General features: G+C 47.0%; 1 protein-coding gene across 1 annotated transcript; it reads right to left on the bottom strand.

Annotated features, from left to right (window-relative positions):
* Positions 1 to 7,353: 7,353 nt before the first annotated feature.
* Positions 7,354 to 13,041, bottom strand: HOXB9 (homeobox B9). Its single transcript, XM_027873118.1, has 2 exons — positions 12,464 to 13,041; positions 7,354 to 9,368 (listed from the first exon to the last, which is right to left on the bottom strand). The coding sequence occupies exons 1-2, from the start codon at positions 12,972 to 12,974 to the stop codon at positions 9,133 to 9,135; spliced, it is 747 nt and encodes a 248-aa protein (XP_027728919.1). The 5' UTR covers positions 12,975 to 13,041; the 3' UTR covers positions 7,354 to 9,132.
* Positions 13,042 to 26,328: the final 13,287 nt, after the last annotated feature.

The raw sequence follows: 26,328 nt of genomic DNA on the forward strand, positions 1-26,328 counted from the left end.
TTTATTGAATTTTTGGTGGCGGCGTCGGTGTTGGGGGTTATTGGGGAGGGGGTGGGGAGGGGGAAAGGGAGGGAGAGAGAGGAAAAAAAAAACCACGAATCACCGGCTCTAGTGCCCCTCACCAGGCAAGGAGAGGGAAAGGAAGAAGAGAGGAAAAAAAAAAAAAAGAAAAGGCGAAGAAGATCTCGAAGCCGCAACACTTTGTTGTGATTTCCAGGAATATAAAAGGACAGGATAATCGTCAAAAAAAAAAATCTAAGCTTGCATGGTAGCGAAGACTCACCCTCCCTCCCCCCCACCCCCCCACCCCCCAAACAAAAATATACCGCCACTTAAAGAGTTCCTCGCTTTACATTTCGGAGAAGGGACGGCAGTTCATAAACAGTTTTCGGTGATTTACTTCCCTGCAAATGAGTTCTTTCATATTTTGCACTGTCTTTTCATGATCATTTGCATCCATTAGAGACCCCTCATCCTATTGGCTTCTCCGTACTCCTCCCGGACTGAGCGAGCGAGCGAGCGCGGCGCGGTGGCGAGAGCGAGAGAGGGAGGGAGGGAGGGAGGGAGGGAGAGAGAGAGAGAGAGAGAGAGAGAGAGAGAGAGAGAGAGAGAGAGAGAGAGAGAGAGAGAGAGAGAGGAAAAACACTTAAGGAGAGGAAGAGGAAAGGAGGAGATGGAGAGAGAGAGAGAGAGAGAGAGAGAGAGAGAGAGAGAGAGAGAGAATACGGATTAAATATGTTTAACTACCTACATTAATGAGATATATCTAGCCTCACAACAAATCAAATACCTTAGAGGACCACCCCCAAAGAATGATGTGGGGGAGTCGTGGAAAGGGAAAGGAAAAAAAAACTGGGAGGCGTCAGGCCCCGCTGTTAATTTCGCGATTTTAACGAGGCAGTTGGAGTCTTTCTAAATGTCAGGGTCGCTTTGGAAAACTGTAAAAGAACACGGTTTAATTGCGCCGAGTTTTAAAAGGTCCTATAAATGTAATTGGTATTTTAATACAAGTTATCAAATCATACAGCTCCTTCTCCTAAACATATTTTAAAACAAACGAGGTCGTCATATTTAAGGTTTTAATGATCAATTTCCTTATTATTGATAAAGGTTTAACTATCATATGGAGGGAATTGGCTTTGTAATAGGGCCCCCAAAAACGGCTGTAAACTCTTTAACAAACTATAAAATGCCATAAAGCCGAGGCTGTTGTTGTTGTTTATACCACAGCGCATAAAAGCTGTTAGCATTTTACGAGTTCCTTCCTCTACAGCTATAAAATCGCGGGTTCGATCGGCGCCCTCCGCCTTATTGCTAGATGTTGGGGGTGTCAATGGCGAAATTAAAATGATTATGGCTTTTCCGGCACGATCGGCAACTTTGGCAGGGGATTTGCACCCTTCCTGTTGCAGAAGCTGGGGGTCTTCCCTCCAACCCTAAAACTGCTCTTCACCGCCCCCCCCACACCGCGGATTCGCCCCCACTAGAGCTTTTCTCTCTTTTTCTTTATTTCCTTCTTTCTTTTTTTAAATACAAGATACTCAGGAGAGGGGGGGCTATGGGAGGGGCTGGGGGAGAGTAGAGGAGGGAGGGAAGGTGGGGAAGGAAGGAGAAACTTTACCGAGGTTGGAGCACGGAGCAGAGTTCGCCCCAGGACTGCAGACACCGCAGTTTTGCTCAATCTCAGCACTGAGTGGGGGAAATAAGGAGGGGGCAGGGCTGGGAGAGAGGGAGGGTGTGTGGGGGGGGGACAGACTCCAGAAGGCTCTCCGACCCAGTCAGCGCTTTTAGGGATGTATTTTTTTGTGTCTGAGATAGCACAGTCGGGCTGTCACCAATCCCTGAAAGGACCAAGGGCCAGCACCCACACCTCCCAGATTAATAGCGGACTGTTTTCGCCACACAAACTCCCCCCACACACCTTTGTGTTTTTTAAAAAATATTATACTGCATATAACATTCCTACCCCAACAGAAATAAGGCCCTCCCCAATAAAAAGCAACATATAAAAGGGAGAAAAGGACCAGCTACCTTTCGGGGTACCAGCTTTGGCGCCGAACTGGCTACCAGCTTATGCCTCGGTCGCCCAATACTGAGGGTGTCTTTGAGCTTTGACTGTAAGCCTGGGGGGGAATAGTTTGTTTAGGAGGGGGCCCGAAAATAATCAGATCTCCGTAGGCCTCTGTCACCTCCTGACCTGAAGATAGGATAGGCAAGGTGTGTGTATGGGAGAGATTGGAGAGGAAGGTTTGGGCACTCGGAATCTTCTATTTGCAACCGGGTTCCTCTTGGCCCAGAAAACCCGGCTCTGCGAAAGGTATTACAAGAAGCAGTTTCTGAGGCCTGGATGTAGTTCTACTGGCCAGGACCTATTAGTATTCAATGTGCCCCTTTCTCTGCTTCACTCTTGACTACCATGGGGTGCTCTGACTCTGTCGGGCCCTAAAGGTCCATCTCTTTCTTGAGATCGTTTTCCTTGCAGGGGGAAAAAGGGAAGTTAAATGGATTTGTATCCAAGATATTAGTGTTTTTGTTTTTTTTTAATTGACCTCAAATGTCTTCCTGTACACTTCTCCGAACTGGGCTTAGGCCTCTATTTTTCAGAACCCTTCGAACATCCTTCCCTTCCCCGACTTATTGCTTTGGTTTAAAATAAGAAGTGCTACTCTTCTTCTTTGAGGAGTACCCCCACCCCAGTCGCAGCTAATCTCCTGCTGAATGTCTCCTCCACCCCTGCCACCTCAGCGGGGCAGAACTTCCAGGAGGAACTCAATAGTGGATTCCGGAGAATGGGAGAGAGATACAAGAGAAAAGGAGAGAGACGGGAAAGGAGAGGAGAAAAGCAGAGGAGACAAAGGGGGCGCGGAGAAAGGAGGGAGCCAGGGAAAACTGGGGGGAACGAGGCAAGAGTGAAGCGATTGTAGGAAGTTAACATTTTTATCAAGTTCGGAAGCTTTTTATGCCTAAGGCGTGGAGTGAACTCACCAGCAAGTCAGGAACTCACCACGAGAGGGGAAGGCTCCTCCTAAATCATTCCACTACTGTACCGGAGATTCCCGAAGAAAAGAAAATGTTTCTATTATAAGAGAAAACAAGAAAGAGTGAGAGAAGAGAATTTATAAACACCCATCGGAGGCTAGATTTATTAGGGGGGTGTAAGCTGAGGGGAAAACTGAATTTGCAGTCTGTGTCCTCTCTCAGGTAGGGAGACACGGGAATTCCTGCGCTAATCAATGCAGTAGGACCAAGGCCCTCTCATTCCGCTCTCGTGGTGGGGTAGGGGAGACCCGGAATTGGGGAAGGACTGAAAAATCTCCAGGGAAGCCTAATTGTGCAGTCAAGGAGGACAGGATCCCAAGAGGACATCCCCCTACCCAGTTCTCTCCAAATCAAGATTTCTGACCTCAAAATAGCAAAAAAAGGCAACAGCTTGCTCTCCTCCATCCCTCCCAAGTGCCCCCGAGATCCAAGTAGCTAGGTAGCCCAGTATCTCTCCTTGATGGAACCAGACAGACTCAGTCATCAAGATCTTTAAGAAAAATAAAAACCCCACACGGAAAGGGGCATTTTAGAACACCAGTGTTCCCGTTGTCGAAATCCGAGGTGGAGAAGTCTAAATTATCCCTCAGTTCCAGGGAGAATAGACGTATGGAGGCCCCAGGAACCTTAGAATATCTATATGGATAAGTAGACAGGTAAGTAGGTAAGGTGTACAGACAGACGACAGAAACAGGCAGACAAACAAATTAAATCCCTTGAACTTCAAAGACCCACTCCTCTAGCTCCCTTATTACAAGAGAACCAAAATTCCAAAGGGTGTCCCACAAATGCCTTTGCTCCGAACCTCAGGAAAGTGTCATTGCTTGACCTGTTTCCTCCACAGCCTGCCTCTCCTGCAGTCAGGCCCAAGTCCCCACAGTACCGACTCTAAAAGTCAAGATTTCCCCTGAAGATGCCTTCTTCCTAACACCTTTGGGCCATCCTCCTTTCCCTACCCCTTTTCACCTGTACTTCTCTATATCTAGGAATCATTCATATATATCCCTAAAAAATCCTGTACCTTGGAACTACTGCCTCATGTTTTATCTGGACATATTATTAGTGATTTAGTGTCCATTTTAATATATTTGTTAGACCCTTACCAAGCCTTCCACTTGGGGAACAGGGATAGATTTCTCTTCAGTGAGATTCTAATTCCTTATTTCCTAGGAAAGGTGGGAACAAATATTTATATATGTATGTATATATGTTATATATACACACAAAATTGGGAAATGACCATAATTAGCCCGATATCTTTATTACGTTCAAATTATCCATGAGTTTCGGTAAATGTGCAATTTACTAGCTTCTGGGACCGCTAAGGTGATGTTTGAAGTCCTGGTGCCCTAGAGCCAGCGCTCCGGGGATTTTAGCATGGAGCAAGGGCGCCATCTAGCGGTCATCCCTCGACAAGTTCCGACCTGGGGCAGCAGTCCAACCTGGTTGCAGGGAGAAAGGGAAAGGAAAAAAAAGACAAAAACAAAAACAAACCAAGACCTTTCGTTATTAGCAAAGGGAGGAGGAATGCGAGAGGAAGGAGAAGAGTTGAAATCAGGAAAAGGTTCATGAAGTTTTGCGGATAGGCCAAAAAAAAAAAAAAAAAAAAAAAAAAAAGAAAAGCTTTTTTCCCCCCATTCCCCCCCCCCCCCCTTTGGCCTGGGAGGGGCCAGGCCCGGCACCGTTTAGGGCCCATACAAGGGGGCGGGGGGGGGGGGGTGGCCGGCGGTGTGGAAGGAACGCTTTTGAAAAGCCACGCAATTGTTTCGAATCCTGAGACTAAACAATTGGGCTTTCTATAGGGAATAAGGGACAGAGAGGACGAGAGGGGAGAGGGGCTGTAAATAGATCAGAGCCTGCCCTGATCCAGACGTCTCGCCTTAACTTTGTGTGTGTGTGTGTGTGTGTGTGTGTGTGTGTGTGTGTGTGTGTCTGTAGAGCTTCGTTTACGACTCTCGATTCTAGAAGCCTGCAACTGCTAAGTGGGAGGGAAGGGGGGGTGGAGAGAACAAAGAGATGAGTCCGGAATGCAATATCTAAAGCGTCTGTGACAACAAAGTCCCCTTCCCTCCTCCCCCCTTTCTTTTTTCCCTTGTTACGCCTTCCCCCTTCCCCCTCCTCTCACCCCTACACCCTACGCCACCCCTAGTATGTGTTTGTGTGTGAAACTTCGAGGTGTCCACAGATGTAGCCCCTGTCTCTGCCCACCCCCGCCCTCCCTCCCCAGCCCCAGCCCCAGCACTAATTTGGGAGAACCGAAAAGTTTCCGCTCACTGTTTGCTTTGCTGCTATTTAGTTTCTTAACCTTCAGAAATTTCTACGCTATAAAGTTTTATAGCGGTCATATTCTTTTACTGCAGCGCACACTGCATTGAATTCGCTCTCGGGGTCTCTTTGCGTCCTTCTCTCTCTCCTTGTATTTTTCCCTCTCTTCAGTGACAAGTGACTTCCCAATCTCTTTCCCTTCACAAGTCATCTCTACCCTCTTTGTTTTCCCCTTCAAAGTAGCCACCTCTCATCCGTGGGACCCCGGCGCCACTGAGAAGTCCCTTTCTCTGGTTCCCTAGCTCTGTTTCCTGCTGATGTCCGCTCTCCTCACTGGGCTCTCACTGTGGAGAAGAGCTCAGCGCTATCTGCCGACCACAGAGCCGCATCAGCAGGACCGGGGCCAATTATTATACATGTAATATATTTTCTATGACCTATAATAAAAGGCGGTATTTTCTATTACTTACATCATCCATAGGATGTGAAGAAAGCCCCTTAACACAAACGTCCAGATTTCTTTCCCTTAATAGTTTTCATTCCCATTTATTTATTTTTCCTTAGTTTGAGAGGAGTAGGCCTCCATTTAATTTTCTGGGCTCCTCATTACTGAGTTACCTCCCTTCCCTTAGAACCCCTAGTGAGTAAGAAAGGGCCCCCTGGCATCGGCAGGTTGAGGAGCAGCTTGGATTAAGGTCAGAGATGCAAGACTTACTGGTACTTATACCCAGGTCAGGCCAACTCAGGCTGTGGGACCACACTAAAATAATTATAAACTTCTACTTAGAAGAGGTGGGGGAGGGGGGAGAGGCTTGCTCCAAGGTCTAAAGGCGATCTAAGTCCATCAGAGAGAGAGGACACAGAGCCTCAAGAATCCAAATCCATGATTGTCAAAGGGGGTCCTGGAAAGAAAAACAGCTCAGACCCTTCATGTCCCCAGCAGAGTCTCTCATACTTTCTAAGAATACACCCCCTAACTGCTGCCTGTGATTGAGGTAAGGCAAAGGAAAATAAAAACCTTAAGGAAGACATCCTGACTAAGCACCCCCAATCTCATGCCCTGCAAAGGCTAACAAGGTTAAGTGAAGAAGGGAGACAGGAAAGAAAAAGGGAGGAGAGGACTTTTCCAAATGAATCCAAATGGGAGACCCTTGGCCTGGTCAGGATTTCATTTTTTTTTTTTTCCGAGAGGACAGGGGATGGGTACTGGAATAATTCCATGGATGTTCTGAACAGACTGGTTCTCCTCCTAGAGAAACCTGAAAGAAACAGGCCTTCTCGTCCAATTCTAGGAATTCCCGCTTACAGCAAACCAGTTAAGGAAAGCTGATTCTTGAGAATGGGTAGGGGTTTCTACATTGGAAGGCAAGTAATATTACAGGGCCTTAAGCATTTACTCAGCGTTTATTTACCTGTGACTACCTAAAGGTGACATTCTTTAGCATGGACATAATTTGTTCAAGATAAGGAGACTGGAAGAAGAGAGAAGCCGGTATTTAGACCGTTGTTTTAATCCCAGTAAAACGGTTTAGAATAGGGGGAAATAGCAGAGTTCCCTCCAGCTCGGGATATGGGTGGGTGTGGAGAACCTGAGAGGGAGAAATCAGCGCTCCCCCAACCCCAGGATCATTTCTTCCGTTTCGTCTCCTTTCTTCCCTTCATCGGATTGGGGCTCGGGCTTCCTAATTTAGAAGCTCGTTCCCTGAGAGCAAACAGAGCCCACGGTTTCTGGGAGTGGAAACGGTGGAGGAGGGAGTAGAGGATAGTTCCCCATCTCTCCTTATGTAGGGTTAAGGGGGTTCCACCTCAGAGAAATCTGATAATTTTTTTCCCTCCATCAGCCTTCCCGGGAACAAGGCAACGGCTTAGGCGGGTGAGAGGAGAGACAAGAGATGCACGCAAAAAGAGAGATTTATTTTGAGATATATATATATATTTCGGGGGTTTTTTCCTTCTTTTTTTTCTTCCAAAACGAACAATCTGAGCTCTGGGCTCACCCCCTCCCTTCCCGTCTTCTTCCCCTCCCCCCTCCCCAAAATAAGTGGCAACCGAAATCAGGAGGCATGGTCACCCCCAAAAAAGCACAAACACTGACACAACATTACAACACCCAGCGACATAGCAAAAAGTTCTAAGCGAGTTCCCCCTCCGAGCAGCGGGGGGACAAGGAGAGATGGTTCCTCCAAAACGTGGTTTGGGGAATGCGGGTACGGGGAGGGACTGAGGAGGGACGGAAAGAAAGCGTCAGTTTGTCTCTCCGAAGACTTCCATTCGTCCTTTCCACCCGGGACTAGGCCCAAGGGAAGGCGCCCTGGTACAACGGTGGTCCCAAGTCCGGGACCGAGTCCGGACTTCTGCGCCGCGCACAGAGTCTCGGGATTCTTTTTCCAGGGCGAGATGGAACACAGCGGGACCTATCATTCCTTTTCGAGAGGAAACTTCGGGAGCCTACGGATTCTACTGGCTTTTTGCAGACATGTTGGGCCAGAAACAAAGCGGTATGAAGGAAAAAGAGAAGACCTCCGCGGGTCCTTACAGGAGGCACAACTCAGTTTTGTCATTCACAGCTCCTCTTGGAAGGGAGTGAGGAGGGAATCGATTCACAATAAATTACAAGTCGGAGTCTCCCGGCCTTGCCTCGGTGAATAGAGTGCCGAGTAAAGTGAATGGAGGGAGCTGGGTTTACTCTCCAAGGTATTAATTAGACGGTCTGTCCGGGTTGGGACTGGACTATTCCAAGGTTCAGGGCCTGCGGGAAGTGCTCCGAGCTGGGAAAACTGCAGGGCAGGATCTGGCATTTCGCAACATAGAACAAAAACAAAAATGGAGATATGGGGGAAAAAGAAGATGGAAAAAAAGGAGCGAATAATTGGCCTGTCTTTAGCATAAAGGTACCAGGAGCCTGTCAGGGAGTTAGGTAGCGGATTTGGAGACAGTGAATTAGGACAAGACCCACTTTGCTCTTCCCGCACCCCACCTCAGCTTCCAGCTCTGTGCGGCGTTTTTTGGTGGGTGTATGTGTTTGTTCGAATAAACGAGTGGATCATCTGTGAGCAAGTATGGAGCGAATGAGTCTTCTCTAAGATTCTAAGAACAACACCATGTATGTATGGGGAGGGGGGGCGAAGAGGCAGGGGTTGCACCAGACCCTTTTGTGGAGCTGTATCCTGGATGGAGATCCTGCTAGCTTAAGTGTAATTTTATGTCTCTATGCTTACGTTTGTTTAATCTGAGGGAAGCTTGTTCAGATAAGTATAGGTATATAGGTAGGGATGTGTGTTTCTTGTATGAACAGTGTACGTTTGTGTGTGAATAGCCCACAGTTCTAACAGTGCGGTCGGTGCTTCATGCAGTATTCACCCGTGTATTAATACAGGCATCTATCGGGCTTACGTGTTGAAGGGTCTCCAAGGGCGGGTTTCTGTGTGGCCAGCAAAAATGGTGTCCTAACCCACTACAGGGACAGAGAAGGAGGCAGCCAGACTGATTTGGGACATATTTTCCCATCTGCTAAAAGGATCTGAACTGGTTACATCTACTTTCTAAACCAACTACCCACCCTATCCCCACTTCTACTGCTCCATTCTGGAGTTCCCCAAAGCATCTTCAGCTAGGAAGCTGGAGAGCCCAAAGGAGGAGGAGGAGGAGAAGTGCGAAACCAGACTTTGGGCATAGAAAAGTCTGCGACAGAGTGAGAGGGACCCCCTCCCCGCTTACATGATTGAAACCTTGGGAGCATCGTGTTGTGACCATCGCTTATAAATAAGATTCGATGGAAGTGAGGGGGTAAGTGAGGGTGTGGGAAGGGGGTGGGGAGGGTCGAGCTGTCTATTCTTTGCCTTGTTCCTTATTCATTTTCTTCATTTTCATCCGTCGGTTCTGAAACCAGATTTTGACTTGTCTCTCACTCAAGTTGAGAAGTCTGGCCACCTCGTGTCTACGGTCCCTGGTGAGGTACATATTGAATAGAAACTCCTTCTCTAATTCCAGCGTCTGGTATTTGGTGTAAGGGCATCGCTTTTTCCTGGAGGAGCGGGCATGCAACCAGTTGGCAGAGGGGTTGGCTGAAAGAGAAGGAGCGATAGAATCAAAAGAGAGGAAGAGAAAAGATGGCCAGGAAGAGAATCGATTCCCCAACCTTTATAGTTTTAGGATTTGGCCCCTGACCTGCCCCCTCCTGTCAGCACTACACATGCATTTTGGGCCTCAGTACTTCAAGGGGACAATAAATACCCAGTTCGTTCATCTGCCCTCTCCCCCCTCTCCCAAGTCATCACCTGGAGGTGGGAATTCACCTAAAAGAGACCGCTAAGAAATTAATAATAATAATAAATAATGACGACACACGATTATATAGTACTTTATGACACTTGCCTGGTTTAGATTTTCCCGATTGGGACCAAACCCTTGCTTCTTCGGCCTTCAGCCAAATCTCTAACACTTTCTAACAGACCAAAGCTCTTTTCTAAACTGGATAGGGCTAAAAAAAGCCCTCTTCTATATTGCTCAGGATTAGAACATTGTAAAAGGACAGGTCAGGATGAGAGAGAGATAGGGGTGATATTCTAGACAAAGGGCAGAGGGTTGGGGTCGGAAACAGATGAGTTCTCCCCAATACCAACTTTCCTTCATTATGGAAACTGCCCTGAGCCACTGACTAGCCTCAAGGGACTTGTATGTTCGTGTCAAAACACACGCAAGAACACCCAAACTCACAAGCACACAGGCACACGAGTGCATCGGCACACACATTCCAATTGCAACCATTTGTCAACTCCAATCCACGCGACTTTGCCGGTGGCTCTGAAATAACTTATGAAAGCAATATTCTCACCTTGGCCTCTCTAGGCCTCAGAGTTTAGTTAAGCCAAGGTGCAGGGAAAATATGCACGGAAATTGAGGAGGATGGGTCAGGGGAGCAAGAGCCCTGGTCTCAAGTCTCCCGCTACACACACACACACACACACACACACACACACACACACACACACACCCCTACTTTGCTCAATGCCCATACTGTGAGCAAAGGTGGGAGAAAGGGGGAGAAGAATCAGGGGGGGAAGAAACAAAATAAAAACTAAGAGACAGCCCTCTCTGCCTCCTCTTTACGATTCTTTTCGAATTTTCGAAATAAAAGCTCAACCAATGGAGAACAACAGCCGGCCTGAGTTGATTTCCTCTCCTGAAATGGAATGCCCTGAATATTTTAAAATAATCCGGTTAATCTGACGCTATAAGTACCGTGTCTCACCAATTTGCTGCGCTATTTCCTTAATGTGATTGACTGGGCTGGGACATGGAGCAACATTAAATATTAAAGAGGAAGAAAGCTGTTAATAATTGATGCTGGCGAAGCTGCTCCCTCTCTTTAATGGGATTTTGAAGCCGAGTTTGGGGCTTTGGGGGAGGTTTTGTGGGCGTCCTCCTAAAATACAAACTCTTTCCGTTTCAGTCCCGCCAGTTCGAGGGGAACGTTTGTTCAGTAGAGAGAGATAGTTGGGGGGGAGTCGTCTTTTCCAGCAGAGCTGACCCAAGCTCTAACCCTGCTGAGCCACCTCCTGTGCCCCCACCCCTTATTGCCGTCCCTCTTCAGACTACTCTGGCGTGGAAAAACCATAGGGAATCAGACAGAGGGGAGCCAGGACTGCAAATTGTATCTTCGGCCCCAACGGGAGGAGAGACAGAAACAGACAGAGAGAGAGAGAGAGAGAGAGAGAGAGAAACACCTTGCCATGTCTCATCTCGGCTTTGTTTATTGTTTGGAGGCATGTTTTTTGCCCAAGTACCTCCTACCTTACTTCTACTCGACCTCAAAAACGGGGACAGGCAATACTAGGAGACTTGCTATTTCTCAAAGATTGGAGCATCTGGAAAGAAGTATATCTGAAGGTTTTTTTTTTTTTTTGGAGGGGGGGGAGAAGGAGGAGCAGTGCAGGACAAGGTCCACCCAGAAAAGTTAAGCTCCCCTTTAGCCCCCACACACCCAATCAACTCCATCAGCTCTCCAATATAACTGGAATTTCGACCTGTGTATCAGGAGCCATAGGTCCAGGGAAGTTTAGAGCGGACTCCTGAGGTGTCAAAGCGTTCCAACTAAGGCGTGATGATACAGCTCACAGAGGCTACTGGGCGGGGGCACTCCTGAGGGAGAAGTTTGGGGCTGGGTAAGGTGAATCATCCTCAGCTGAAAAGAAAGCACAGACGATGTGGGACTGGCTCGAGCTCAGAGGGACCAGGAAGACATCCAGGAGGTGTGAGGCTTCCCTTCTGGCTTCTGGTCTTTCCAGGCTAGCTGCGCCCGTGCCCACATTAACTCCCGACCCGGAGGGGGAGTTGGCGAGGCGGAGCTGGAAAGACTGAGACGGGATGAGGGCGGAAGTCTTGGGTACTATTATTACGTGGTTGTTTTTGTCCCTTTCCTTCATCTTTCCCTCCCTCCCTCCCCCAAACAGGGGATGGAAGCGGCGCGTGATTCAGTTTGAACAATTCACCAAGCTGTTGCATCTCAAATAAAACCCTAATGAGGCGCCCCCTCCCTCCCTCCAGTTCTTCTTCTCTTTGCTGTCTGTTTGTTTTTACTGTTTGCCCGTGGCTCAGAAATATTCATTTCACCGACAGTGAATTTAATCTAAGAAACGCGAGTACTCTGTCTCCAAGACCTCTCCCCATACACACACTTTCATAGTCAGAGAGAACTTAGCAGGTTAAGTCTCGGGGCCAGGGATCTCTTCGAAGCTTCCCAGGTTCCCCTTACGCCTTGTTTTGCTCCCCCTGGTCCCTGACACTCTCCGTGCCAGTTCAGTGGCCCTCTCCCCTCCAACTTCGCTCCAATCCAGCCAGCAACTCCCTGCCTTCGAGTACGAAAGAGAAAGACAGAGAACTCGGGAAACTGGTCCAGCATGCCTTTATTGCCTGGACAAAGCTCCTCATAGAATTTTAAGGGGACTGCCACATCTACCCCCTTTCCCGCCTCCTGGGGTAGTTGGCCTGCCCCACTTCCGAATAACCCGCCCTCCTTCCTTCTCACTCTCTCTCAGCCCGACACCGTTGTAACTTCACATTGTCCGGGGTTTATTACCTCCCTCCCACCTCCCCACCTCCTCCCTCCCACCCTTCGCTCTCTAGCTGCCTTGGCATTTCCTCACTTTTTATAACTTACTTTGATCAGGCCTCTCTTTGTCTTCGCTTCCTTCACAAAGTTTATTGTCTCCGTAGCCGGGTCTTTGATTAGATAGGATAGCTTCCCTTCCGGACGAAGTTTCTAAATTGTACTCCGGGGTGCCCTGCTTAAGGAGCTCCCCTGAGCCCCCCAGCAGCGGCTCGGCTTTCACCAAGGGCTGTCCGGGCCCCCCTTCGCTCCTGGGCACCGGCTCCAACCAGGTGCGGAGATACCTGCTCTCCGAAGGCGGGACGTTCTGGTGTTGTATATACGGGTGGTAGACAGAAGGGAGGCTCCCCGATGAGTGAGGGCTCAGAGGCGTCCACGAGGCGCTGAAGACGGGAGCTTTGGGCTGGAAACTACAGGAGGGGAATTCGAGATGCTCCGCGTGGCCGGCTTGGCGAGGACTCGTGTATTGGCCGGAAGGAAACTTGGCTGGAGGCGCGTCTTCACTCTCGTGACTTATGATCGAGTCAACATAATAACTGCTAAGCGTCCCAGAAATGGACATTCTCAGACATTATACAGGGAGCGTTTTCAGGGAAGGGAAGCGCTAGCGCGGAGGCGCCCTATATCGGGAGAGGTGGCTACAGGACAGGTCTGAGGGTTTGGACGCGACCCCCCAACCCCCCACCCACCCACCCCCACCCCCTGCTCAACTTCTCAGCCAACAAAGTACAGTTGAGCAGCCGGGCTCGGCGCTTCTTGCAAAATGATTGGTCAAAGTTTTTCCGACTGCCTGATAAAGCGTCAGCTTCGACGTAAATCAATCGAGCGAGGGGGCTGCGCTCCCGCTGTCATCCGCGCTGCATTCCATATCAAGGATGAATTGTTTTATGCAATGTGGCAACACGTCAGGGCTCCAGCGACCACGTAACCTCAGCCCGAGCTGCCGGCCGCCCGGGGTCCCCCCCCCCGTTTGGAGGAAGGGGGGTTAACTCTCAACATGGGCGGGGGTGGGGGAACAGGCGGAGAGAGCTGTATGCTTCGTCGGAGGGACTCTGGCTGCTCAGCACTCTCCCCTGGCGGGTCGCAAAGGGAAAGGGCCCCAGCCTGGAGTACAGCCGGAGAGATCCTAAGGAATAATTAAAAAATAGATGGTTTCCGCTCCTTCACACTCCCACACCTCACTCTCCCACCCCTGTCAAGGCCTCCTCTTCCTTTCCCAAGCTACTCCAATAGTAATTTGTTCTTATTTAAAAGCAGAGTAGTTTGAGATTGGAGTGAAACTGAACGAGCTAACGAAAGAGGAGATAGATACACGCAGAGAAACAGATCCAAAGTGGCGAGTTTGAGAAGAAATGTGTGGCCTGCCTTTTAAAATCTTTACTGCGCTTATTTTGGGCGGAGCGGGATTGACAGTCCTAATCGCTCGGCCTCCCTTGTCTCCTTAAATAACGGAGGAAAACCCCCCAAAAACAAACAACAATGGAAGAGAAGGGGGGATCAGTCCAGCAGCCCCCCCCCCCCGCTTGAAATCAGAGTCCAGCCTGAGTTTAAGGGATTAGTAAAATACAATGAAAGGAGTAAACTGGACCCGAGAAACTTGTGCCGGGTAAATAGTTTAACACAAACTTAACGCGAGATACCTCTGATTTTGCACTAGAGAGGTGGAGGCTGGGTGCCCTGGAACGGGATGCAAGGAGAACTTCCCTGTGGTTTGCACCTCTCTGCGACCCCAGCCCACAAAGTTAACCCAATCCCGTCAAGTGAAGGATTATTGGTCAGTACTTTGGGGGTCACTCCAGTTGGAGAAGGGAAGGAAGAGGGATATTGGCCCCCAATGTGAGCTGGACCTTTGGGTTGGAAAGTAGCTATCTACTCTTTCTCATTTGTCCTTCAGGCCTCCAGTCCCACAACTTGAGGCTGCAATGGAGAACGGGGGAGGAATAGGTCCTCTCCCCCTCCTCTCTCCCTGAACTGGCTTCTCTAAGGCAAGCTACCACATCCCCTCCTGTAAGGCAATCATGAGGCAGCCGAGAATAGATTGAAGAAATGGTCTTCCACCTCACTGGCAGCCTAGCCGGTGCTTCCGAAGAGCGCATTTCATTGATATAAACTTCTCGGGCACTTGATAGGTCCGATCAACACCTTGGTTCATCTCGCATCTCACCAAGCTTCCTCTCCTCCTCCTTCCAGAAAACCCGCCAGTGGTCTGCTCCTTAGTTGGGGAGCCCCAAGAAGTTTGAGATCTACTCTAGCAAAGTGTAGTGTGGAGGAAGGGAAAAAGAAGTAGAGGGAAAACTTTATTGGAATATGATTGATTACTTTGGGCCAGGGTTTTTTTTTTTCAGTTTCTGTTGTGGGGTGTTTGAAAAGTGAGGTGCTGAAAGTCTCAGTGGCCTGCGCAAGAAATGTCTTGAAATGCTTAATCCCTCTGCAGCAAGAAGAGTCTTGAGAAGACCGAGGGGATTAGAGCAAGCTGTCTCCAATTGCATGTCTTTCTGGTAGCCCTGTTACCTCAGGCCCCCTTAACAAAAGGACATAGGGTCATTCCAACTTATGATTTTTCGATTTTTCGCTGCCTTCAGGTCATCTTTTGGGGGGGGGGGAACTCTGCCCTTCCTCCTTCCTTCCCCCTCTTCCTTTCCAAATGAAGCCATCTCGTGTCGTTAAATGTGAAATACGAGGGTGAAGCGCCATATTTCTTTCCATGATGGCGATTCCAAAATGATTTTTTAAAGATCAATCCTGACATCCAGTACTGCCCCACCACCCCCACCCCCATCTCCTCCTCCTTCTCGAATCTAGCTCTCCTGAGGGCAACAGACCAGTGGACCCAGGGCCCAAGAACACGCGGTTCGCGGGTTTTCCCCCAGGCTGCTTCGGGAGAAGGATCCCGGTGTGGTTTGCTCCTAACTGGCTCAGGGATGCTTGGCAAAGACAGGAAAAGACGCAGCGAGGCTGGAGCATAGAGGCAGAGAGGGAGAACACCGAGCAAAGAGTCGTCCTGAATCAATATTAAACTTAAACACCTGTTCTCTATTTGTGAGACGGATGGAGCCTGCTGTCGGCTTACCTGTAATAAATATATTCCCGAGGAAAAAAATCCCTCCTCCCCTACCATAAATAACAGCGTTATGAACCATGGCAGGGCTGAGGATATAATTTTCTGTAGTATATAAACTAGAGCTCAAACTGATGTGGAGGCTGGAGGCTGGGATATACAACATACATACATATATACACACATATATATACAGTATATGTATGTGTGTACATATGTATATGTGTGTACTATATACACATATATGTGTGTGTACACACACACACACACACACACACATATACTCACGAAGCCGAGCTTGTCTGTTGGGTTATTTCCTCCTGAGACTTCTTAGCCCTTCTGCTCTCGCCTGCTGCTAACCTCTATTCTTCCGCCTTCAGGATGCCAGAGTCCCCCTAGCTTATTTCGACTGGCAAAGCTCATTCAAAAAAGAAAGAAAGAAAGAAAAATAGGAAAGATTGCTCAAAAAGGAGATTGTTATTTAGAGGTTAACAGGGGCAGAAGAAAGAGGACTGTAAGGTTTAGCACCTTTCTTCTCCTTACTCCCAAAGAAATGGGGGCAAACATGAAAAGTCCCAAGAGATAACGGTTCCTTTTTGAGTTGGCGTCTGGATTAGAGTGATCAGCGTGGGTTAGAGGGACTTCTGCCCTGGGATTCTAGAGAAATTCTGCGTGGGAACCCTAACAGTGGAAGGTGATTGGGGGGGGGGACTGCAGCTTCTCTCCTTCTCTCCCTTCTTTGGGGGATCTGGAGCTTCCACTTCAGTTGTGTGTGTGTATATGTGTGTGTGTGTGTGTGTGTGTGTGTGCGCGTGTGAAACTTTCTCCCATTGAAGGTTTGTGACTGAATCCACCCCAAGAGCCTTTGAGAGGTAGAGGAATCTAGATCAGAGCTTTATGGAAAACTTAGTTCTCCAAATGGAGACTTCTGAGTTCTGAAGCCCTCCACCATATTAATTTTGATTAGGGAGTCGGTGCAGACAAAAAAGTGAGATCTAGGCCCAGAAAACTCCTTAAAGACAGAAAGCGCTGCACTGTAAATGTCTATGCAAGCTACCTTGTCTTCTGGGGAAGAGAAGAGGCTCTAACACTGAGGGGCCCTGGAAGCAGAGCAGAAATTTTATTTCTCTTTTCACTGAGATCAAGTGTAATTGTTGTTGTTGCTACTGTTAAATTAGGTTTTAGAAGCCCAGAATTAGGCTTCGAAAGGCTATTTCTAGAGAGCAACTTGAGTCCTGAATTATCCTGTCCTAAGAAGGTGATCAAGCCCTTCCCCCCCCAAACAGGAAAAAATCCTAAAGAGCAAAATATCTTTTATTTTATACGCAGAAGACCTGTCTTCTCTCTCAACCTCTTGTTATTTTCTGCATAAAATCTGTGGCTGAACACAGTCAGCTGGGATTGGAATCGAGGGGAAGGCGCCTTATGGAAACCAGAACATCTTCCCATTTGACTCTCTCCCTGCATTTGAGGGCCCCTGGGTTAGAATCCTTGAGAAGAATGGAGTCCGAGACACTGGGCAAGGGACCTCTGGTGAGTTCATGCTAGGATCTCTGGCTGAGTCCTGGAAGATTCCCTTGTTGACATCCAGGGAGAAAAAGAGGGACAGTGAGAGAAAGAATGACCAAAAAAAAAAAAAAAAGACAAGGGAGGAAGGAAAGAAAGAAGGAACCAAGGTGGAAAGGACAGGAAAGGAAGGAAGGTAGGAAGGAAAGGGAAGCAAGAAAAGAAAGAAGGAAAGAAAGGAAGCAATGAAGGAAATAAACTAACAAAAATGCAAGCATTTATTTTATGTATGTCACATCAACAAACATTTATCTAGTGCCTACTACTTCTGTAAAGCACTGTGCTAAAATATATACATTTTATATATAATGCATGAATATATAAGTGTGTATGCTTATGATAGATACTAAGTCTGACTCTGACTCTCTAATATTTAATTGTGTATATATGCCTCTATGAAATATGTAATGCAAATAATAGAGTGCAACTAAAGAACAGATAAATAGTGACTTGTGTATATATGATAATGAAACTCATACATTTGCATATGATGTGCCCCCCAATATTCTATTGTATAGCTATGTTATAGATAATATTATATGTGTATGTGTATGTACCCTTCACATAGTAGATGTTTAACAAAGTTTGCTAGACTGTGTCTAACCTCTGAACTTCTGTGTGTATAAGCAATATATTCTATATATGGTGCAAATAGATGCTAATTTATGTTTGCCGTTTAATTTTAAAGTACTGAGATGGTTCCTACAGAACACAGAGAAAAATCAGAAATCAGTCTCGCTACTTTATAGTCTGGACCTGATTACAAGTCCCCAGAACTGATGTTACACACACTTATGTATTACATATAAGTGTATTGTGTATTTGTGTATATCTGTCTAAGCTCTCAATAAAATTCAGATCCACAGACTGTCTTTTGTAAGTGAATTAAATGCACACAAATGGGTGCATGAGACTGGGGATTTGGGGTATTTCTCTTCTGTACAAACCCTGCACAGGCAAAGGGAAGAGAAATGTTTATTTTAATGTATGTACAGGAATGGACCCTAATTGTCCCTTTTTACTAAAAATCATACATGTATAAGGATACATATATATGTGCATACATGTGCTAGCTAGGTAGGTCTGCCTAGAAGCTCCTGATGTATCACTTAAGAGCGGTCATACACTGTTCTTCAGCTGGTCCGGGTTTCTCTGCTCCTATACCAGTTGTATTGGGGGACAGAAAAAACAGGGAGGTTATTTTCTGGAGGAGTACAGGGAAGAAGATTTTTGTGGTTTCAAAGAGATATGCTCCAAAGGGTGGGCGTGCTATAGCCATTGCCCACTTCCATGCAGTACAGAATATACCCCGGTATGTGCAGAATCCCTCTGCAGAGACTTCCAGATACTCTTACCAACTTTAATGCCCCAACCAGCATCTGGGTTGTAGGAGGAAAATGAAGGGTGGGCCATTGTATCTTTGGGTGAGGGGCTAGAGGAACCAAACGGAGACTGGGGAGGGAAGGCGAGCAGGCTGGGCGGGGAAGGATCCGCTCCAGGTAAAAGGTTATTACAGAATGACTTCCATAAAACCTGTGGTTGTAAACCTCTCTGCTTTCCAAAGATTCTTTATTTCTCTACCCCCTCCCCCTCCTTTTTTTTTCTTTCAGGGCTTTTCCAGAAGGGGGTTGTGTTGGGGGGGGGGGTTGAAGGCTGTTGGGGGTGGAAGGCAATCACTGAGCCAAACTAAAACTTTACAGGAGCTGAAATGGTCCGAAAGAAAAGTCAGATAAGGTCTAGGGAAATGAAAAACTCTGACCTCTTTCCCGAACCCCTGAGTCCCAGAGCTGGAAGAGAATTGGTCTTGAGGACGAATTCTGGGGAAAGATTGTATTTTGAATTCTCTTAAAAGGCGGGGGTGATTAAAAAAATTCTTGGGGTTCTTTAACCAAAGATCAGAAATTCCGAAATGCCTCACCCTGGGCCGGAGAACTCTATTACTTGTTCACCGGAACTGCCTACTCCCTTTGCCCCATTCTCTCGGCCTGGGGCAGTTGAGGACTGAGAGGGCTGGAAACAAAAATCCCTTATGCTTTCTGACTTCCTCTGCCTTCCTCATCCCCACCACCCCCGCCCCGGCCATCGGTTCAGGACCCTACAATTTAATAACCCCATGGGCAGCCACAGCAACTTGAAAAACCCTAAAATTTGTGAGCTCCTTGCAAACTTTAGCATCGATCTCTGCCCTGCAGTTTAAAGTCTCTTTCACCCAGGAGCTGGGCTTGGCCCCATTCAACACTGAGCCTCTTTCAAGAAACTTTATCCTTCTCTTCTAGTTTAGTTTCCCTTCCCTCAGACCCACTGACTCTTTGGAACCGAGTGTCCGACATGACCTATGAGAACAAGAGCTGATCGAGCTGCTGGAATGGCTGACCAGTTGGAAAGGTCACTTTTGTATCCTACTGTGGATAGCTAGGGATTACTCAGAAAGTGTAGGGAGCTGAGTGTCCTCCCTAGGAAAGGAAAAGTCAGGAGCCTTCCACATTTCTCTTGTATTGGGAATTGCAGGATATTAACACTCACAATGCTATAGTTTATAAAATCCTTGACGTCCTGCTCGACCTTGAGGTAGCTCTGAGAACTCTCTTCTCTCCCCTTCCTCCGTTTGTAGAAGAAGAGGCATGGGTCCCCTACTTGCCAAGGAAAAAAAACAGCTAGATTGACTTCCTATGAGTTTAGGATAAATTACCTCCCTAGGAAGGGAAAGAAATCTCTTCTGGGGTCTGAGTCCAGTCCATCGACATTTGGGGGCATTTGGGGCTTCTTCAGGAAAACCAATAATGATTTGAAAAATTTGGGAATCACATTTCTTTAGCACATTTGATTCTCAAGGTTAGGAATCTGGGGCTTCTTTGGTTTTTGGAAGGCCAAGAATGAACAAGAACTTTCGAACTGGTGTCCCTAATACGTTCTTCAGTCGCCAACCCCGTGGGGGCGAGGAATAGCTACATCACCTCCAGCAACATAGAGATCTAGTTTGCTGAGTCCGAATCCCGATGAGAATTTCACCACTGGGGCTTGACAAGTCCAAGGGCCACCACCGCTCATTCTGACACCACCTCCAGGTCCACTTAAAGAAAAAGACAGACAGACAGACAGAGAGAGCGAGCGCGCATGTTCTTTCCCCAACTTTGGCTGCTCTTTCTCTTTCGCCTTGTACCTTCCCGGCTCCCAGACCCTCCCAGGCTGACCGAGGAGCAGTAACTGCAGTGAATCAGGTGGTTTGATGTTCTTGTGTTTAGAAATCTAGGCCCAACAACAGGAAACTACCTAACCCACTGAGCAGTTCTTATCCGCGCTCTGGGTCAGGGACGTGGCTGACCCAAGGCGAGGCCTCCGGGGCCATTTTGTATGATGTCAGTTGAGAGTTAAAACCTTCCCCTCAGTCCTCTTTCTTAATAGAAAACAGTTGCTAGGAAGCCAAAACAACAAAAGAATCGATTCTGAGGCAGGAAATCAGAAGTGAAATGATTTCATATTTGCCGGGGGCGTCACCCTCCTCCCTTCTTTCCCCCAAAGATTCTTGGCTAGATTGAAGGGAAACAGGCTGAGACAACTTGGCAGTCAGAGGGATCCCTTATTTTCCCTCCACTATGATGGTTCTTCACCTTGTCTTCAATCCAATCTTTCCAACTAGCAGCTTTTGATGTCAACAGATTAAAGGACTTAAAAAAAAAAAACTAGAGACACAACACTTTCTAGCTGTATGACTCTGGGCAAGTCACTTAACCCCAATTGCCTCACCAAAAAAAAAAAAGGTGAAGTCGGGGGCGGAGGGGCGTCTACACTTGCCATCTGGCCTTCAAGTTTACACTTAACTCTCTCCCCAACTTCTGAGCTGTTCAAAGCACAACCCATTTCAATCGGTGAGAATCCGAGAGTTAGACAGCCCAGTCCCCAAAATCTGCAGCCTTCCTCCCACAACGAGATCAGTTGGGGAAAGTCAAACACCGAGAGACACACAGAGAAGGAGACAAACACAGAGAGGATGCCCAAAGGAAGAGAGGGCAGAGCAAAAAGCATGTAAAAGAATGAAAAGTTTGGCAAGCTGGCTAGGGTTTGGGATTTTCTTCAGAAGAGAAGGGACAGGGGTTTCCGTTAAGGGAGGAAGGGCAATTGGATCCGATATTAAAAACATCATTTCCAACAGGAGCTTTGGGCTTTGACTCAAAAGTGAGGCATTGAGAATGACCTCCATTTGCTTCCTGACCTCAATTTCCAGACATCCCCCCCCCACTGATCCTCTCCCCAAACTCACAACACATCCTCACACAGACTGTCTTCCCTCCCCCACCTGAAAGCAACACAGTTTGGGTAGCTGGGCTCTGCTCATGGAAGCCCCCGACTCACCTGAGAAGCTGATGCGTTGGTGGAAAGTTGGGCTAAGAATATAGGAAATAAATCCACCTCCCAGTTCTCCACCCCCAAAATCAAGTTTTTGAGGAAAGATAGTGCTCTGAGGGACTGAAGAGGTAATGCCTAGTCAAGGAAGTCCACAGGGAGACAGAGCCAGGCCTAACTCAATGCCTCAGCCTTCCTCCTCCACTCCCCCTGCCCGGGTGGGGCTAAAGTATAAATCTAAGGTACCGGAAATACAATAAAAGTTCACCGTGTTGATGAACTTCCAACAGTTTACATCCCCTCAAGCGGAGAAAAGAAAAGCAACTGGGGGTTGGGAGTTGGGGGGGTATGGCAGGCTAAAAAGAAGGGGAAACAAATTTACGAGCGAGAAATAGAAGGACCAGCCTTGGTCCCTTTCTTCTCTGAAGATAGTACTTTGTACTGAGAGAGAAAACCAGCTCTGGCCTCCTTTAGAATATTGACTTAACCATCCCTCACCACCCCCACCTTTTTGATGCTGCTAAATGTTTCCAAAAGAGGCTTGGCCCAGTCCTGACCAGAGATGTATGGAATGAGAGGAGGAAGGGACAGGAGACAGACTGATAGAACTTTAGGGCTAGATCTTTGACTCTTGAAACAATGGGAAAAACAGGAAAAAGTCATCAGCTCTGGGCCAGACCCACATCTCAGCCTTGGGGCCTGAGATCCACTGGGGTACGGAGAGCTTGTCTCTTGACTCCATTCAGTTGGAAACTACACATCTCAAGTTCCCTTACAATCTACCAGTACAGCAGAAACTTGGGGGTGTTTCCAGGCAAAGACTCCTTCCACCATCACCCATTTTTACCTCAGTTATCTGAATGTTTTGATGGAAAATTAATTTTTAATTGTTTTGTGGTGGGTGGGGAGGAAATCATTGAAATCCTTGCCTTTATTCTTTGCTTTGCTAACATAGATGGACATTTGCTTTTCACCATAGAGTTGGTGGGGGTGGAGGGTGGAGGATGGGACAGGTTTTAAGGACCCTCCGGAAGAAAAAGAATACAGGTGAAGATCCAGGTTCCTAAAGGCAAAAGGAAAGAGACAGAATGAATGACTACAGCCATGGCCAAATTCTGGCTAATTAGGGTGCCTCATATCAAAAAACCTGCCTTTGTCTCCACAGTAGTTTGTATTATTGACTAGGTTTTGTTTTTGTTGTTAGGGTTTGTTTTGGTTTGGTTTTGGTGGGGGAAGGGGGAAATAGTAGTTGATTTTCTTTTGTTTCTCTGGAGAAGGGAAGAGAACCCTTGCTTGAGGGCCAGTTCAAGTAAGAACAGGGGGCAATGCAGAGCTGAGAGAATTTTAAGGATACTTTTGACCATGCAAAATTTTGCAAACAAAACCACTTTTCCACCAAGCTTCTTCTGCTCTCTTTTTCTGATGACTTTGGCTGGGTAAGGAGAACCAAATCATAGCTAAATCTACATCAAAAGGAATCCACTCATTTATCTGAATCATTCCAGCCACTCATCCCTTTCAACAGAATGCCAATATTTCAGAAAAAAAAAGATGAAGGTAAGTCCCAATTATTTAGTTACCTTCCCTGAGTGACAGTTTCCCAGGTTATATGCAATCCTAGAGTCAGAAGGTAACTGGAACACCAACTGCACCGTGGTAACTAGCTTTCATGAACCCCTTCCTCTTACCTTCCCCTCCATACACACAGACTGAGCACTGAAACCCATGAACCCATCACTGGGGCCTCAATTTTCTGGGTAATTGTGGCTAAAATGGGTTTTATGGTTTGTTTGGTAAAGGCTGGGAAGAGCCAGGTGGCTGTTTTCATTTCTATTAGGAGAAAAGGGAGGGGAGCCTTGGCACCAGAAAAATCCACGTTATTGGACTACTCTTCCTGGATTGGCCCTATAATTGCTAATTCTCCATGATATTCTATAGACAGAGAGTGGGGAAGGGTGTTGGGAAGGCAATTTCCTTCTCCCTCTTCAGAGAAAGGGAATGGAGAAAGACAGAAGGAAAGGAACATATACATGGAGAATGACAAAGACAAGGGTGCAAGCCAGACAGGCAGATTGTGCCTGTGTGACGAGAGAGAGAGAGAGAGAGAGAGAGAGAGAGAGAGAGAGAGAGAGAGCATTCATGAATAGCTTTCAAACAGGAAGCTGTTTCTACTTACACAAACATGAATATTACAGGATATACAAAGAGCCCTGAGCTATCTATCCTCGAACCCGCCATTACAGTTGTTTATTTATCTCTTTGTAATGATATATATTTTTTATTTAAAATATTGTTATTATACGTTTTTAGCAGCCTCTCCATTTACCAGAACTGCCCCTGGGAATGGTTGGCATCCAAGACTAGAGACAAAGACTACCCAGTCATTATATGGATGTAGGTTCCCCAAATCTCCCAAAGAGTGTAGGAGAACTCTAAGGGTATTGGGGCTATGCTGATTGGCCATAGCAACCTCTACATAATAATGCTCTGGCACTGCTCTTCTGGTTGTAAAGATTTCTGACCCTAATATAGCTTCGTGATAGTCCAAAACCTAGGCACTGCATTCCTCATTATGTCAAAAACCAGACGGGTTAACTTCTCCAATCAAAACCATCAAAGAGGTGTATGTATAGAGATGTTCAGCAACAGTTAGAAAGTTTGTCTACAGCACGTAGTGAATTAGGGCCATGTAGACAATGTTTCATTTTTTAAAAGTCTGAATACTTCCTCCCCCCCAAAAAAATTGTTTCTCCAATCTAGGAAATCATCAGGAAGAAAATCAGGGTGCACAGAGAGCCAAACTATTATAATTCAGGGCAACATTACCTTCCCCTCATTCTCCTTCATTAACTGAATAACAAACAACTTGACCCAAAGCAGGGTTCTGGGGAAGAAAATTCAGAAACCATCTAGTCCAAATACCTCATTTTTTTTTTCCAGAGGAAAACAGGACTCAGAGAAGGAGATCGATTTTAGCTCTCTGACATCATTTTCTTGTCTGCAAAATAGGAATAGTAATCCCTGACCTGTCCATCCCATGGGGCTGTTGAAGAGGGAAGATGAGATATAAAATATTAAAGTGCTTTCTAACTGCAAAGCGCTATGAAAACACAAGCGATTGTTCTAGTAATTAATAGTATTATTGTAGAGCCGGACAGTGTACAGTCAGACCAGAAAAACAGTGTTTCCGTTCTCTCTGTCCCGCAGCCCCCAAAAGAGATCGCTTCTAACGCTCCCAACAGTTAGTTGTACATACAGCTTCTCTCCCTTCTCCTCCATCTCCCACCCGAATCCCGATCCTGCCTGCTCACGTATATACTAGAGCCGGCCGCATCTCTGTCACAGGGATAACAGTGCTGCCAGGGGCGACGCTCCCCGGTGGTCGGGGCTCGGTTTTTTCATTTGCATTCTCCGGTTCTGGAACCAGATTTTCATTTGTCTATCAGTCAGGTTGATGGTGCAGCTGATCTCTAGGCGGCGCTCACGAGTCAGGTACATGCTAAAAAGGAATTCTTTCTCCAGCTCCAAGATCTGGTGTTTGTTGCAGGGGTTCCGCTTTCTCTGGCCGCCCTAAACTGGTGCTTAGCCAGTTGCCCCCTGGGACATCGTCTTTGGTGCCCTCTGCCAAGCAAGACAAACATAGTTAAGCGACTTGGGGGTGGAGGAGGAGAGTTGGGAGAGGGAATGAAACAGTCATAGACTCCTAGAATGTCAGAGCTAGGAAAAACAAAACAAAACAGAACCCTGTAGTCGAACCTTCTTGTTTTACAGATGAGAACGCTGCAGCCCAGAGAGGTAAATTGGCTTACTAGACAGATGTGGGTGGTGGCAAAAGCATTGTACTTGAAGTGAAAGGACCTGGGTTGGAATTCTTGTGTGACTTTGGGCAAGTTACCTCCCCACTCTGGGCATCAGTGTCCTCATCTGTAAAATTAGGGGTTAGGGACCAGATGAATTACAAGGCCCCCTCTCCAGCTCTAGAGTCTATGATTCTGAGATTCCAAATAGCAGAGCTAGGACTCAAACCTGAATCTTTTGACTCCAGATGCCCTCAGAGGTAGAGACTCCTACTCTGGACATCACCATCTTTTTACAGAGAAAGAAAGAGGCAAAGCTAATGAGTGGTTTACCAAAGGTCACAAAAAAATTGAAGACTTTAGAGTTAGACCTTGGGGCAGAAAGATAGATCATCACCACCATTTCACAATCCACCCCCAAACAGGAGAATTACTTCAATAAATGTAGCCTTTCCTTTAAATAGAACCTGTACAGTTTCAGAACTGTTGCTCTCTTTTTTTTCTATGTGGAAAATGTTAGGAATTTTTATGAAACCCTTAAAAGAAGCCTTCTGGACATGGAGTTTGGGGGGGGGCACTTGGTTGAGAAAGAAAAAATAGAAAAATAAGAAACTGTTCCCCCCCTTCTGTGGGATTCATCCTACCAGAGAAAGGGGAGGCTCCAACGTGAACTGAGAACTAAGCCTAGGAGACAGCTTCTGGAAGAAGGCCCTAGGAGAATGTTAAAGGGATAGAGCAGCTGATGAGTGGGGAAAGAAAGTATCTTATCCTAATGATACTGGCTCCAGATCCAAGAAATGTGGAGGGGAATAAGCACCTCTTCTCTTCTGTCCCTTTGAGGTATAGAAACTCTACACTACTGTGACACCCAGAAATTATGCTAAGGTAAGGGAGAGGGTCAATATCTTATGCTCTGGACTTCCCTTCCTAGCTGATGTGGGCAATACTCAAGTCCACAGGTATTTGGCCTAAAAGTAAGTAAAAGTAAGGGAAGGACCTGTTCCTTCCTGCAGCCTAGTCCTGACAAACTCTGAGGCTCACTCCCAGGATCCAGATAGATTGGAGAGAAAACAAGGTGGGGTGGGGGTTCCTACACCCCTCGTTAAATTTGAGAGTTGACATTTGCCATGCAAACCCTGAGGAGTGAATCCACC

The sequence above is a fragment of the Vombatus ursinus genome, unplaced genomic scaffold (assembly GCF_900497805.2).
Source record: "Vombatus ursinus unplaced genomic scaffold, bare-nosed wombat genome assembly UNPS02014801.1, whole genome shotgun sequence".
In the NCBI taxonomy this organism is placed as follows: Eukaryota; Metazoa; Chordata; class Mammalia; order Diprotodontia; family Vombatidae; genus Vombatus; species Vombatus ursinus.

Excerpts from the sequence above, each read along its gene's own strand:
- HOXB9 (XM_027873118.1), bottom strand. The coding sequence starts at position 12,974 with ATGTCCATTTCTGGGACGCTTAGCAGTTATTATGTTGACTCGATCATA. Across the intron at positions 9,369-12,463 it reads CAAAGAGAGGCCTGATCAAA|CCAACCCCTCTGCCAACTGG; the intron begins GTAAGTTATAAA and ends CTTCTCTTTCAG.